This window comes from Choristoneura fumiferana, chromosome 24 (genome assembly GCF_025370935.1).
Source record: "Choristoneura fumiferana chromosome 24, NRCan_CFum_1, whole genome shotgun sequence".
In the NCBI taxonomy this organism is placed as follows: Eukaryota; Metazoa; Arthropoda; class Insecta; order Lepidoptera; family Tortricidae; genus Choristoneura; species Choristoneura fumiferana.
Window position 1 is genome coordinate 9,993,662 of NC_133495.1, and position 14,293 is coordinate 10,007,954.

A 14,293-nucleotide genomic window follows, 5' to 3' on the forward strand; every position below is an offset into this window, starting at 1 on the left:
CGAGGATTCGCAAGCGCATGCGACAGCGAACTGGACGATATGTTGGACGAGGCGCTGGACGAAGAGAGCGATGGACCGACGCCGCCTAAAATTAACAAGGTGAGTAGGAAAGAACTAGTGTCCTGTATGTATGTATGTAATATGTATGTATGTAGTGGTGTAGCGTGTAGTTTTTACGTGAAGTCAGTGATGTCGAGAATGGTAAAGGTTGTGTACACACTACTGTACACTTATTCTCTGACTTTTGCCTAAGGAAAATGTTCACTCTACCCCATTGCTACTCGTATTACATCATAACAGAGTTACAATGAAATCCAATCAGTTTTCCTCATTGTCTAAAATGTAATACATTGTTATTTATTTATTTATTTGTCAATAAAAAATTACAGCATTGCAGTTAAATCACCAATGCGCTGTAAAATTCAAATATAATAAAATAGTTATTTATGTGGCTGGTGCATAATGAGAGGCATTAAAGTACGAGTGTGGTTTTATGAAACGAGCCGAAGGCGAGTTTCATAATAAGATCACACGAGTGTTTTAATGCCTAATTATGTATAGCCGCATACATAACTTTATCTACATGCATATCATAAGTTTTCTATAATATGTTCAGATATGGCCTGTATTTTGACTTTGACTTTGACTGAATAATAATTAATATCTACATGCATGTCATAAGTTTTCTACAATATGTACGGATATGCATTGTTAAAAAAAAGTATTACCTATACTTTAATGTAAACATTAGGATGCACTGTACTTTAATGTGAACATTAAGATGCACCCGCAGATACCAGGTTTCTTAATAAAGGCCATTTGATAGTCGTTTTTGAATATATAATAGGGAAGTTATGATATGCATGTAGATAAAATATATTAAAGACTATTTAAAAAAAATAGGTATATTGGAAACATTTTGATGATACTCAACCCGATTCAGAAATTGAATTAGAAACAAATTTCAGTACAGATTTTCTATTAAGCCACGGAGTAGAACAGTAAGACGTGCGTATATGCTTAATGTTTGTTACCATAGAATTCCGTTATTTATTAACTTTTATAAACCAATATATCTGCAACAAGCCACTTGTTGATCTATTAACTTCGTTGCAGACTGAGTTAACAAAAGAAATATATGGCTTTTTATCCATATTAGCGCCTCGCGCTATTAGCACCCGTAGTATTTTTGTTCCTCTTAAGCAGCGTTTCCACCAATAATGTGCGAGGATGTGTTGCGAGGGATGTGTTTTTCATTAACCAATAAAAACGCTTCATTTACACATCTCTGGTGGAAACAGCTGAGCGTAGCGAGGCGGGGTAAATGAATAGTTTCTATTCGTTAATGAAAAACATATTTCTCGCAATCGTAACACATCCTCGCACATCTCTGATGGAAACGCTGCTATACGCGGGCTCGCGCGGACCCAGCATAAGAAACACAGAAAGAATACTTAACCCCGGGTTAGCACTTAACTCGGGGATTTGTATAATTAATTCCGATCAGTGCTAATCCACTTTATTAATTCTGTGAGGAACCTCTCAGTCGGGTATTGGGTAAGGGCTAAGTAGCGTATGTGGGGGTTGCAGAACGGCTGCCTGTCCTCAACCAGTTTCGTGTACCAGGAGAAGACACAGTTCAAGTCGCCGCTGAAGGTGCAGCCCCCCACCGCCGTCACCCCCCGCGTCGACAAGGGCAGCGAGCTGGTGCACAGCGTCAGCTTCTACAGGAGGATGCAGAGTGCAGTAAGTGCAAGTCATCATAATCATTTCATCTCTGGTTTACATGGGCGGGTGCCAAAAACTGGGACCACGTGAAATGGTAGTTAGGTGGGGCGAAAATGAAACGAAAATCTTAAGGATATCTCCGGGGACTAATATAAATTTTAGTTTTGCGACCACACACCACAAATATTATTAATTGATATTCGTAAGTAAGAATCGTAACACACTGATACATTGGTGGAAACACTTAATTTTAAAATTATCGTTTCTTACCTAGTATACGCGCATAAATAAAAATAAATATAGTACTATAATGTCAGATGCAATAAAGAATTTGAATTTGAAATTTTGAATTTATCTTTTATTTTTCGTATTCGTCGTAGCTACAATATTTTAAAAATAAAGGAATCCAAGCAACTTTATTTTCCCAGTCGTCAACGCCGACGACGCCGATGCGCGTCATCCGGCACACTTCGCCGGAGCGGGACGTCCCCGCGACGCCGGACGAGCCCGCCGCTAACGTGACGACCGTGCGGCAACGCATCAAGGAGCTGCAGAACGAAATATCCAAACAGCAGACTGTCATATCCCAGGTGAGACTTTTCTAGTTGACGGCAATGTGCGTAATTTGTGTACGAAATCTTTACAACGCCAACCTATACTTGATCACACTGAACCATAGGTCAGAAGTCAATGGCCGTTGCTTGCCATAAGTTTTTTGAATAGGCTGAAAAATGCTGTGATGCTACAGATGAATGTGTATTACTTAGTCTTAGTATGATTGGTCAGAAGAACGATCTTCATCTTAAAACTAACCTTTTATCCTATCATTTTAGAAACAATCCGTATAGTAGACATTTATCTTAAGGTAGCTCTGCTGGTAAAATCAAGGGTGTTTGGTAAGTATTACTCATAATTCAATTGCTTTAATATTGCAGGCGAGCCAAGCGTTGAACTTATGCGCAGCCACGATAGAATTCAGCGGGTCCACCGAACAAGCTGAGGGCGAGAGGTTACTCCTGTTAGCAAGTGAGTCCACCCATACTAATTCTAGGTTCTTTGGTATTAATTCGTGTAGACCTCTTTAATGAGATCTGTTTTGTGACGACCTATATAAACTGTATGAAAAAGAAGTCACAAAAGTGTCAAAAACATAGCCCTTTCGAACCCAGCCGAGTACGAAAAGAGTTACGACAATGGACTTTAAGTTCAATCCATGTCAAGTTCAAAATTCAAATGTAAGAGTTATGACAGTGGACCTTATGTACTATCAATGTCAAATTCAAATGTAATTAACCCGCACAATCGTATTGGCTGGGTTTTTATTCGTCCAAATTAATAATTAGTGCTAATGATTATGAGTAGAAAGAACCCAAAGTTACCTAATTGCGAAAAAAAGGGTACACTTAAAATTACCCCTATTATTATTACGAAAAAGTTTATTCGACGCACATGATACATCCAGATATTACAAAAAGAGTGGAAATACAAAATAATAAATAATATTACATTTTAGATGTGTACACAAAAAGGTCCCGCCTCAACCTAAATGCGGACTCCTGGGATGGAGTCAGCGCTGGTCTTCCGGCGGGACCATTTTTATCTTTCACCAATAACCCTGCCGTGCAACAGGCACACATGTAAACTGTACCTCCGCAAAGTGACGCTTAAATCTATATAGTTTTTTATTATTTGTTATGTGTTTCAGCGCACCGTCGGCAAGCGTGCCTGCACGAGGTGCAACGCTTGCAAGTGGAGGGCGCGGGCGCGGGCGCGGCGCCCGGCATGGCCGCGCTGCTTGTAGACAGCCTGAGCGTGCCGCTGCGGAGGGAGTACACGCGCCAGCTCAACGCAGGTATACTGTACACTGTATATTAGCTGTTGGGTTAGTGTAGCACGCGGCACGGGTTGACGAGGGGCCGATCCCACTCTTTTTAAGGTTACGTAGTTAAAATGCTAAAAACGGAACCTAGTTTCGCCATGTCTGTCTGTCTGTCCGTCCCTGGCTCTGCTCAGATGCTTTCAATGTTAGAAAGTTGTAATTTTGCATTGATATCTAGTATATATGTATATGCCAACTATTCCGAAAAAAATACGGTATCCATAGACGTAAACTGGGGTTTTTTTTTCTTGTCTAAATCGTTGGATAGATCTTTTAAAATCATTGGGCAGTTGTGAAGAATTTTTCTATTCAGTGATATGTTTGCGAAATATTCAAATTTGTATGTTTAATATGCGGAAAAATAACTAAAATTTGAGTCTGTGGCTGCCCCAAAGGCTTTAACAGTAGCATCTGTGTGCAGACGGCGCCGTGGGGCACCACGCGGTGTGCCTGCTGAAGTGCCGCGACCGCGTGGTGGCCACCAGCATGCAGCTGACCAAGCCCAGCGCTCAGCTGCTGCACTTCCCCGACCAGATACGCATGGAGGGGCTCGCCAGCGACTTCAAGGTACGCCCTGTGCCCGTTGTCTAACGCCCGAGCGCTCGCGATCGCATTCACCATCTCTTTCTATCCTCATCCTACACTGTGTGACAGAAAGATGTGGTCAAAACGGTTGTGATTCCGATAAAGTTAGATAATAAGGCCTCTGACTGTTTTAACTTCTTGAGACTACCAAATGGAGAAAAGACACACGAGAAGAATATGTTAGACAGTCGGCGACGCATGTTCCCCCACCATTCTTACGGAACGCACAGGCTCTCCGTTTGACTAAAAAAAGCGCTCTGCATAAGTACTTGACCGGAGGACGGCGGAACCAAAGAAGTTCCTTTCAATCGCCAATATTCCCTTTCCATCAAGACATGGAATAAGACGGCGAAATTTCGGCATCATATGGTATTCTGCAAATGGGAGGGAAACGTGGTCGCAAGCTTATAAAAAAAAATGTAAATAAGTAAAGGGAGATACCTACTTTAATATGATTTGTTTTGATTAGCAAATAACTGTTGTTCGACGAAATTCAAGACTTAAAAAACTCATTATCGTCGTCTTGACTTCAGACTTCTTTTTTTTTAGGTTACTGTTGAGGTTTACTTGTTGCAAGCGTCGAAAGAGATACTGCCTCATGATGTCAAGTATCACATTACCAATAAAAAGGTAAGAATTCAATGCACTATTTTATTCAAAATGTATTCTTCTTTCTTCTTTGAATTAACGGATAAATGACTGATTTTACGATTCAATTCTTGTAAGCATTAATTTTTTAATTTATTTATTCATCTAATAAAATAATGTATAATACTAAAACATTCCTGAGAAGGAATACGACTCGGGATTTCGGTCTTTGTTCAGAGGGCAGAGACACGTTGTATAGATTTATAAAAAAACACCATTAATTCGATTTTCACCCCTCTTTTCTCTTAACTTTGGCTATACGGCTGTTTTATTAAATATAAAAATAGTTGTCAATCAACTTTAAAAAAAAACTTTTTTGTGTCAGGGTAACTCCAAGCTCCTGACGCCCAATCGAAGTGTCGGAGCTGAAGGCGCCGCGCGTGCAGAGCCCGGCGGGCCCGCTGTCGGTCCGCAGCCCCGCAGTTCGCGCTGCACGGCTACTGCATCTTCGCGCTGCCGCAAGCCAACCGGAACAACTTCACGCTCAACAAGGTCGGATACAGTTTTAACAGGTTCCCCGTCCCGAACCAATGTGCAACATTCTTTTGACACGTCCCCATACTGATGCTATAGTAATGTAATATCCCCAATGTTATGTCCCCATAGTAATTTCATTGGTTATCTAAATGTGTTTCAAGAATTAAAATAATATAATACAATTTATTCTGTATCGAAAGAACAACTGTATTATCCACACTGGCCTCGTAGTACAGGGAACCTGTTAATAATAGAATACCACTAGTGTTTACCCACGGCTTCGCACGCGTAAACCGGAAAAACCAGCAGTTGAATCGAAATTCCAGATTTTACTTAATACCCATGTTTCTTTCCCGAAAATGTTGCTGGCGGTTGAAAATTTGAGATTTTATTCCTATCCCGTGGGAATATCGGGATAAAAAGTAACCTATATGTTATTCCAGATTTCTAGGTATCTCTACACACCAAATTTATATGGCCGTATGGGTCTACGAGGCTAGCAAGTTCTTTCACGCCGAGGCTCGTATAGTCTTTTCTCAAACATGCACGGAAATAAATAAAACTCCAAGAAATCAATAATCATTAGTGTTTATTTATTTCTTTATTTTATGTATGTCAAAATCACCAAGGGATTTTTGACCTGTAAATAGACCTGCAATGGTATACTTTGAAGCCTATTATTTTAAAGAACACAAGATACACATTTCATTACAAGTTTGAGAAAAGGTTGTATTGTTGTTTCAGGTCCCAGGCGGCAGTCCGCTGGAGGGCTCCATAAGCCTGGGCATCTCTGCGCGGCTGCGCGTGGCGGCGCCGGCGCCGCACGCCGCGTTCCTCACCGCGTTCGACGACGTGTCGGGGCTGGGCGCCTGGCACCGCCGCTGGTTCCGCCTCGCCCCGCCGCGCCTCGCCTACTGGAAGTACCCGACGACGTCCACAAAAAGGTGATTCCACAGCTGCAGCTCCGCCAATAGGGTGGGACTGTGTATAGACACCACTACTGGGCACAGTCCGCCTGAACCTAATCTGATATAGGTTAGTTCCACCAGAGTTGAAGTGACGCACAGCTTACAAAATGGATGGAGTGGAGACCCACAACCGGGCGGAGAAACGTTGGTAGACAGGAGATGAGGTGGACCGACGACCTGGTCAAAGTGGCGGGAAGGTGTTGGATGAGGAGAGCACTGGACCGAGATGAGTGGCGAGCAATGCAGATGCCTACACTCAGCATTGGGTGGCTATGGGCTGAAGAAGACAAGTGAGAGACATCTACAAAAAGAACTGATTGCACAGAGGGAGAATGAATGCAACAATGAGTAAATGTTAAAATCCTGCTGTCATTACACGACATGTTCTTGAGTGCGTAACCTCAACTCTGGTGGAACTACCTATAATTTGATTTGTTGTTTGAACTTTCCTTGTTTCAAATAATGAAAACTTGCTGATGGCGAGTATTCTCAAAAACTCTAACCTTGTCGGTGCTGCTAAGTTCTTTCATCGTAGTACCCGACGGAAAGTGGTTTCCATCAATATGATTGGTGCTCCGCCACTATTTAAGCGGTATTTCTTGCCCTGTTTTAAAGTTTAGAATGAACTGGCGACTGATGTTTTCCCGTTTTGCCATGACATGGGTGCCTTTTAAAAACAAGTGCATCAGTTCTTCCAATGTAATGTAACAGTTCCATTGGTACTATAGGTGTCCGTGGGCCACTTTACACCTGGTGTTAAACCGTCACACAATTCTAAATTCTCATAGATTTTAATCCAGTTTCCTTTGTTTACTTTAAGTTACATGAAATTTCTCAACAGATGGCGTTAGTGTGCACAATTCCTTTCTAATCACACGACTTCACTTCTGCATACAATTTTTAGTTTTTAAGTTCACCGCTAGATGTCGCTGTCCCGTGTCAGTCACCATTCTGCATCGCGCTGTTGAGATTTTTCCTGGTATAATGACGTTCCTTTAGAAAGTCAATATTTTTTATCCACCTAATACTACATATGCATTCTTGTATTATTTTCGTAATAAATAGTAAAAGTGCAGTGAAGTTTATTATTTGATCTTGGGACCGTGGTGAGATGAACATTGGTCCTTTTTCGAACCGGATGCGGACTTGTGGAGCAGAGCGGCGGACTTAAATCGGCGGAACGGAGACGGATTCTGACGTCAGCAGCCTTCGAGTCATCATTAGTGTTAGTGAGTGAGCCAGGACAACTGTGAGTACTCTTTAAATATTAATTGTGATTGTGTTGACATTGAAGTTAATTAGTGAAAGATAGTGTAAAAAGACTTGTAAAAATTTAGAAGCTGTTGTCTAGGACTTAGAATAATTCGCTTAAAAGTGCGACTACGGGGAACCTATGCCCGATTTACCCTAGAGTAAACTAGCAAAAAACACTTAGAAAAATCGCGGCGTACTGGACTTAGAATATTTTGAATAAACTTTTTCAACACTGAACTGCAGTTTAACAATGGAAGATAAAGCAAAACTTCAAGTTAATATACTAGATCGTATGCAGAGAGCCAGAGACAATTTCAGGAAATCGCCTAAAGAACGTTTAAAATCCAGCGATCATTTGTCTACAAGATTACAAATACTAGAACAACTATGGGCTGACTTTAACAAGACACATAATGAAATTGTAATTGGAACAGATGCCAGGAGTTTGAACGAAAGTGCATATTCTGAAGACGACGTGTACACGAAAACAGAAGACCTGTACATTGATTACAAGTGCGAGTTAACATCTGCACTTAGTAAATTGAAGCCTACTGTTGGAGCTGCAAGTGTGACCGGACCGGGTACAAGGAACAATTAAATCTAGAATAAATTGCCTGAAATTACTATTCCCAAATTCTCTGGGAAGTACTCGGAATGGACAACGTTTCGCGATTTGTTCGTAGCACTTGTACATAAAAATGAATCTTTAGACGACGTACAACGGTTACACTATCTTAAGAGTCACTTATCAGGCGAAGCAGAACAACTCTTGCGACATGTAGATATAACTGAAGAAAATTATTCCAGATGTTGGGAACAACTCGAAAAGAGGTACAATAATAAGAAATATCTAGCCAACCACATACTTAAAAGACTGATGAGCCAAAGAAATTTAGTAACAGAAGCTGCCAATGGGATCAAAGAACTGCTGGACACGACAAACGAGTGCTTAAACGCCTTAAAGAATATTGGTATTGATGTAACTAACTGGGATACTATTGTTATATACATTATTTGTTTAAAGTTAGATCCTGAAACCAGAAAGCAGTGGGAACTGAAGGCCTGTGATGAGTCAGATGATTTGCCGACTTTAGAAACATTTAATGGATTTTTGGAAAAACGGTTTAGAGCATTGGAGTTTGCAGAGCCTAGAGCTTCAAAACCTAGTAATTTTCCCAACAAGCAGCCCATTCATCAACCTAGCAGAATCTCTAATGCTACTAACAATCCAAAGGTTCATCATGCAACTGCCCTGTCATGTTCCTACTGCTCTGAGGATCATAGAATTGGTAATTGTAAGAGTTTTGCAAAAATCGATATTGACGCACGTCGAGGTTTCGTTCAGTCTAGTCAGCTGTGTTTCAATTGTTTAGGTCCCAATCACACAGTATTTGTTTGCCGCCAATCCACTAGATGCCGCATATGTAAAAGAAAACACCATTCACTACTACATCCCAAGAATACATCAGAGACTGATTCTGGTGGATCGAATCAGTCATCTGAGTCGGGTGCGGCTGTGCACGCAGCCACAGCGGGTTCGTCAGCGAATGATGGACCTACCGATACCGAAGTCAAAAGCCATTTTTCGACAAGTCGTAATCAAGTATTGTTAGCAACGGCTTTAGTCAAGACACAGTCGAAATTGGGGACAGGTATTACTCTTAGATGTTTGGTTGATCAAGGATCGCAGGCTTCCTTGATCACTGAGTCGGCAGTTCAATTATTAGGACTAAAGAAAATGCAGCACAGAAGCACAATTTCGGGTTTAGGAAGCGACGAGGGTGCTACAGTAGCTTCCAAGTCAATAGTTAAGTTAAAGATACAATCACTTCGTAATCCGAAATTTGAATATATGGTGAATGCTTTTGTGTTAAACAAACTTACATCAACCCTGCCTGAAAAGAAGATTGTCGTTGAACTGTGGTCCGAGTTTAAGAATATTGAGTTAGCAGACCCACTCTTCGACAAGCCTGATAAGATTGATTTGCTCCTGGGGGCCGACGTCTATGGACAAATTTTGGAAGAAGGTATTATTAAACAACCACCAGGAGCCCTGATTGCCCAAAAAACTACTTTGGGATGGATCTTATCTGGTCCAATCGACAAACAAACTTCGGCACAAAACACTATCAGCGTAAACCACCTTCACGTCGAAAATGAATTACTCAAAAAATTCTGGGAACTTGAGGCTGATAGTTCAGTGAAGTCTGTGACCGAAAGTTATACGGAGGAAGAAAAGCGATGTGAGGAGATATTTAAGGCTACTACGAAGAGAGATGACACTGGTCGATACATAGTCAAGCTTCCGTTCCGAGATGAAGATCCTAGCTGCAAGTATGGTAACTCCAAGATTATAGCCACAAAACGGTTTATGCAGCTGGAAAAACGATTTGCCAAGGACCCTCAGTTGAAGACTCGATATTCCGATGTTATCAAGGAATATCTCGAGCTCGGACACATGGAAAGGGTATCAGAAGAAGACAAGCTCAAACCTGATGCGGTGTACTTACCTCATCATGCAGTGATTCGCGAGGATAAGACAACATCGAAATTAAGGGTCGTTTTCGACGCATCATGTCCTGGAAGTAATGGAGTATCTCTCAACCAAGATTTGTTAGTAGGACCAACTCTACAGCCTGATTTGCGTCACATCATCCTCAAGTGGAGGCTACATCCAATCTGTCTAGTGGCAGATATCGTTAAAATGTATCGACAAGTAAAGGTCGATAACAGGGATGCTGATTTTCAGCGTATTGTGTGGCGTGAAAGAGCTGAGGATGACATTGATCATTTTAGATTAATGAGAGTGACTTTCGGAACGGCGTCTGCTCCGTATCTCGCGGTACGCGCCTTACGTCAAGTCGCTTATGATGAAGGGGACGAATTTCCCTTGGCAGCAGGAAGAGTGTTGAATCACTTTTATATGGATGATTTGCTGACTGGCTGCGAATCTGTGGAAGAAGGAAAAAAGATATATAAAGAATTAGACAATCTACTAGCAAAAGGTGGATTTCAGTTACAAAAATGGACTACTAATGACAAGAAACTTATGCAAGAAATAAATAAAGAAAAGGAAAACAACTTAGAGAATTTACCTCTCAAAATAGATACTACTACAAAAATTTTAGGACTTACCTGGAACAGAAGCAATGATGAATTCGAATACACGGTGCAGTTGCCGCCTGTCAGCTCACCCATAACTAAACGTAAAGTCATATCGGACATAGCGCGATTATTTGATCCACTAGGATGGTTAGCTCCTGTGGTTATATTAGCGAAGATTTTCATCCAAAAACTGTGGCTAACAGGAATCGAGTGGGACGATGAAGTTCCGGCACCATTGCTGAAAGAGTGGTTAACTTACCGAAAGAAACTAAATCAACTTACCGCGTTCAAGCTACCTCGATGGAATCATTCCAGTAGTGGTGATGAAATTCTAGAACTGCAAGGATTTTGTGATGCCTCGTCTGACGCCTACGGGGCGGTGGTGTACTCGCGTGTTATAGATAAAGATGGGAATGTGCATGTGTCCTTAGTAACGTCGAAGACCAAGGTGGCACCTATTAAGCAGGTATCCATCCCCAGGCTTGAACTCTGTGGAGCAGTTTTGTTGACAAGGTTGTTGATGGAGGTTGCGGAAGTAATGGGCATCAACAAGATGAACATCCATGCTTGGACAGATTCGTCAATAGTTTTGTCCTGGTTAAATAGTCGGCCAAACAGATGGAAGACGTTCGTGGCGAATCGTGTTTCCGAAATAATTACTTCAATTGAACCCCATCAATGGGCCCATGTTACTTCCAAGGAAAATCCTGCTGACTGCGCGTCGAGAGGTACTTACGAATCAATAAATGAACCACTCTGGAAGGAAGGTCCTGCTTGGCTGAAACAGAAAATCATAAATTATAAAAGATATATAGTAAAAGAAACAAAGTTAGAAGAAAAAGGTAATAAGTTATGTTTGGCAAATACTTGCGGAATAGTTGAAGAAGTAGAAACAGCAGGAACAAACATAATGTTGAGGTTTTCGAAACTCAGGAGATTAATACGCGTCATAGCAATCTGCTTGCGTATGGTGAAACTGTTTAAAAAAGAGTCATGTAGTCAATGGTTGACTAGCCAAGAGCTGCAAAAGAGTTTAACTCTATGTATAAAGCTAGTGCAACAGGATCAACTAAAAGATGAAATAGAGACTCTGAAAAAAATGAAGAAATTAGTAAAAAAAGTAAAATTACCTCGCTAAATCCATTTCTCGATGAAGAAGGGGTGATGCGAGTAGGCGGAAGACTTCGGCATGCTCAAATCAGTGAAGAGATGAAACACCCAATTATATTGCCCCATAAATCGCATTTCACTGATTTAGTTGTAGCTGATGCGCACGATAGGACTTTACACGGGGCTCCACAGCTGATGCTTAATTATATAAGATCAAGGTATTGGATTGTAGGTGCAAAAAACTTAGTAAGTCTTTTCGTCCGTAAATGCGTCATATGTACTCGTTACAACGCAGCAACTAAGCACCCTTTAATGGGACAGTTACCATCAGCAAGAGGAACTGTTGCACGAGCGTTTCTTCACAGTGGTGTGGACTACGCAGGTCCGATGAATTTTAGAACCTCAAGGGGCAGAGGACACCGTGCATATAAGGGATATATATGTCTCTTTATATGTATGGTTACACGAGCAGTGCATCTCGAACCAGTAAGCGATTTGACGTCACAAGGATTTTTAGCTGCCTTTAAAAGGTTCGAAGCTCGTCGGGGTCACTGCAAAGAGATTTTGGAGTGACAATGGTACAACTTTTGTAGGCGCAGCTCGTGAACTCAAACATTTATTTGCCAATGAAAAGTCATCCATGCTCTCAGAAATTTCGGACAACCTAGCCACCAATGAAACGAGTTGGCATTTCATACCGCCTCATTCACCAAACTTCGGTGGCCTGTGGGAGGCCGGCATAAAGTCAACAAAATACCACCTTAAGAGAATTGTGGGGAACTCGACCTTGACTTACGAAGAAATTGCAACAGTATTGTGTCAAATTGAGGCATGTCTTAACTCCAGGCCAATTTCACGGATCAACGAAAACTGTAATGACCCAATGCCTCTTACTCCAGGACATTTCCTAGTAGGAGGACCCTTAGTTTTGCCACCAGACTATAATTACGAAGCTAGCAACGTCAACGGCCTAAGAAGATGGCAGCTGACTCAGAGAATGGTCCAGGATTTCTGGCGTCGCTGGTCGCGTGAGTACCTGACCCAATTCTATCATCGGTATAAGTGGACCCATCATACGCCCGAACCAGCTATCGGCGATATAGTGTTAGTTAAAGAGGATAATCTTCCTCCGGCTAAGTGGTTGTACGGCATCATTACTGATAAACATACTGGACTGGACGGAATTACACGTGTTGTTAGCCTGAAATGTAATGGTAGCCCCATAAAAAGATCCATAGGAAAGCTATGTGTTTTGCCTATTGGAAAATAATTATTATTGTTATTCAATTCTAGTTAGTATTTAAATAATAAGGAAATATAATGCCTTTGTCAAGTGGAGCCCTTTAGCTAGTTAATGCTGTTATTCAACTTTACTTTTATCTGAAAGTTTTGTATTTTATTTTCTTTATTTTGTACAAAGTTTACATGTTGCTTGTTCTTTACTTTTACTTCTTTAGTTAAACTTTGTTTTATGTGTATGAAGCAGCAGCTAATAAGTTTCTTGTGCTGATTTTTTTTGTTAGCGTTACTAGTAGTATACCTACTATAGCTTTTGATGGGTGAATTTAATTACATCCAATCACTTAATGTTATAGTTATATTGCAACTAAAGGACAATGCTTTCAGTTGTCCTTGGTGGGCGGGATGTTAAACCGTCACACAATTCTAAATTCTCATAGATTTTAATCCAGTTTCCTTTGTTTACTTTAAGTTACATGAAATTTCTCAACAGATGGCGTTAGTGTGCACAATTCCTTTCTAATCACACGACTTCACTTCTGCATACAATTTTTAGTTTTTAAGTTCACCGCTAGATGTCGCTGTCCCGTGTCAGTCACCATTCTGCATCGCGCTGTTGAGATTTTTCCTGGTATAATGACGTTCCTTTAGAAAGTCAATATTTTTTATCCACCTAATACTACATATGCATTCTTGTATTATTTTCGTAATAAATAGTAAAAGTGCAGTGAAGTTTATTATTTGATCTTGGGACCGTGGTGAGATGAACACCTGGTGATCGCATGGACGTTTGTCGCTACTGTGTAAAAAAATCAACCGAATATCAATTCGGTTATCAAAACTCGTTTTTTTAAAAGTCTGGTAAAAAGCGATACAATGTGTTTGTTTTTATGAAGGCAAATTACTTAGTATCTTCCTGATTAACAAAAACAACTTCTTAGTATAATATAACTCCTCTAATTCCCAGATGCCAATCGGCGACATCGACCTCGCAACAGTAGTCTCCGACAAGGTCGTGAAAGCACCGCGGGACCTCTGCGCCCGCCCCAACACCATCCTTCTAGAGTCGTCCGTGCAGCCGGCCTCATCGTCCCCGACTCGGGGTCCCTGGTCACGTTAAGAAAGCAGACGGGTCGGTGTCAGAAGGCACCTCCTGGCAGCGGACACGGCTAAAGATCGCGATGTGTGGTTAGACTGCTTGAATAAAGCTTTAGAGTACGTCAGGTGCTGCCCTGATGACGAGTAAGCCTGGTGCTTTATAGCGGCATCTGAAAAGCTTTAGGGCCTACGCTAGCTGGCG

General features: G+C 41.3%; 1 protein-coding gene across 1 annotated transcript in view; it reads left to right on the forward strand.

Moving 5' to 3' along the window:
• Positions 1-14,293, forward strand: part of LOC141441956 (anillin-like) — a 24,282-nt gene extending 9,989 nt beyond the window's left edge. The window contains 15 exon segments of the mRNA XM_074106844.1: positions 5-99; positions 1,591-1,746; positions 2,157-2,318; positions 2,664-2,754; positions 3,434-3,580; positions 4,029-4,174; positions 4,742-4,822; positions 5,166-5,191; positions 5,193-5,256; positions 5,258-5,332; positions 6,062-6,249; positions 6,821-6,833; positions 13,961-14,066; positions 14,069-14,129; positions 14,131-14,293. Coding sequence (XP_073962945.1) covers positions 5-99; positions 1,591-1,746; positions 2,157-2,318; positions 2,664-2,754; positions 3,434-3,580; positions 4,029-4,174; positions 4,742-4,822; positions 5,166-5,191; positions 5,193-5,256; positions 5,258-5,332; positions 6,062-6,249; positions 6,821-6,833; positions 13,961-14,066; positions 14,069-14,129; positions 14,131-14,239 — 1,520 coding nt within the window. The 3' untranslated portion in view covers positions 14,240-14,293.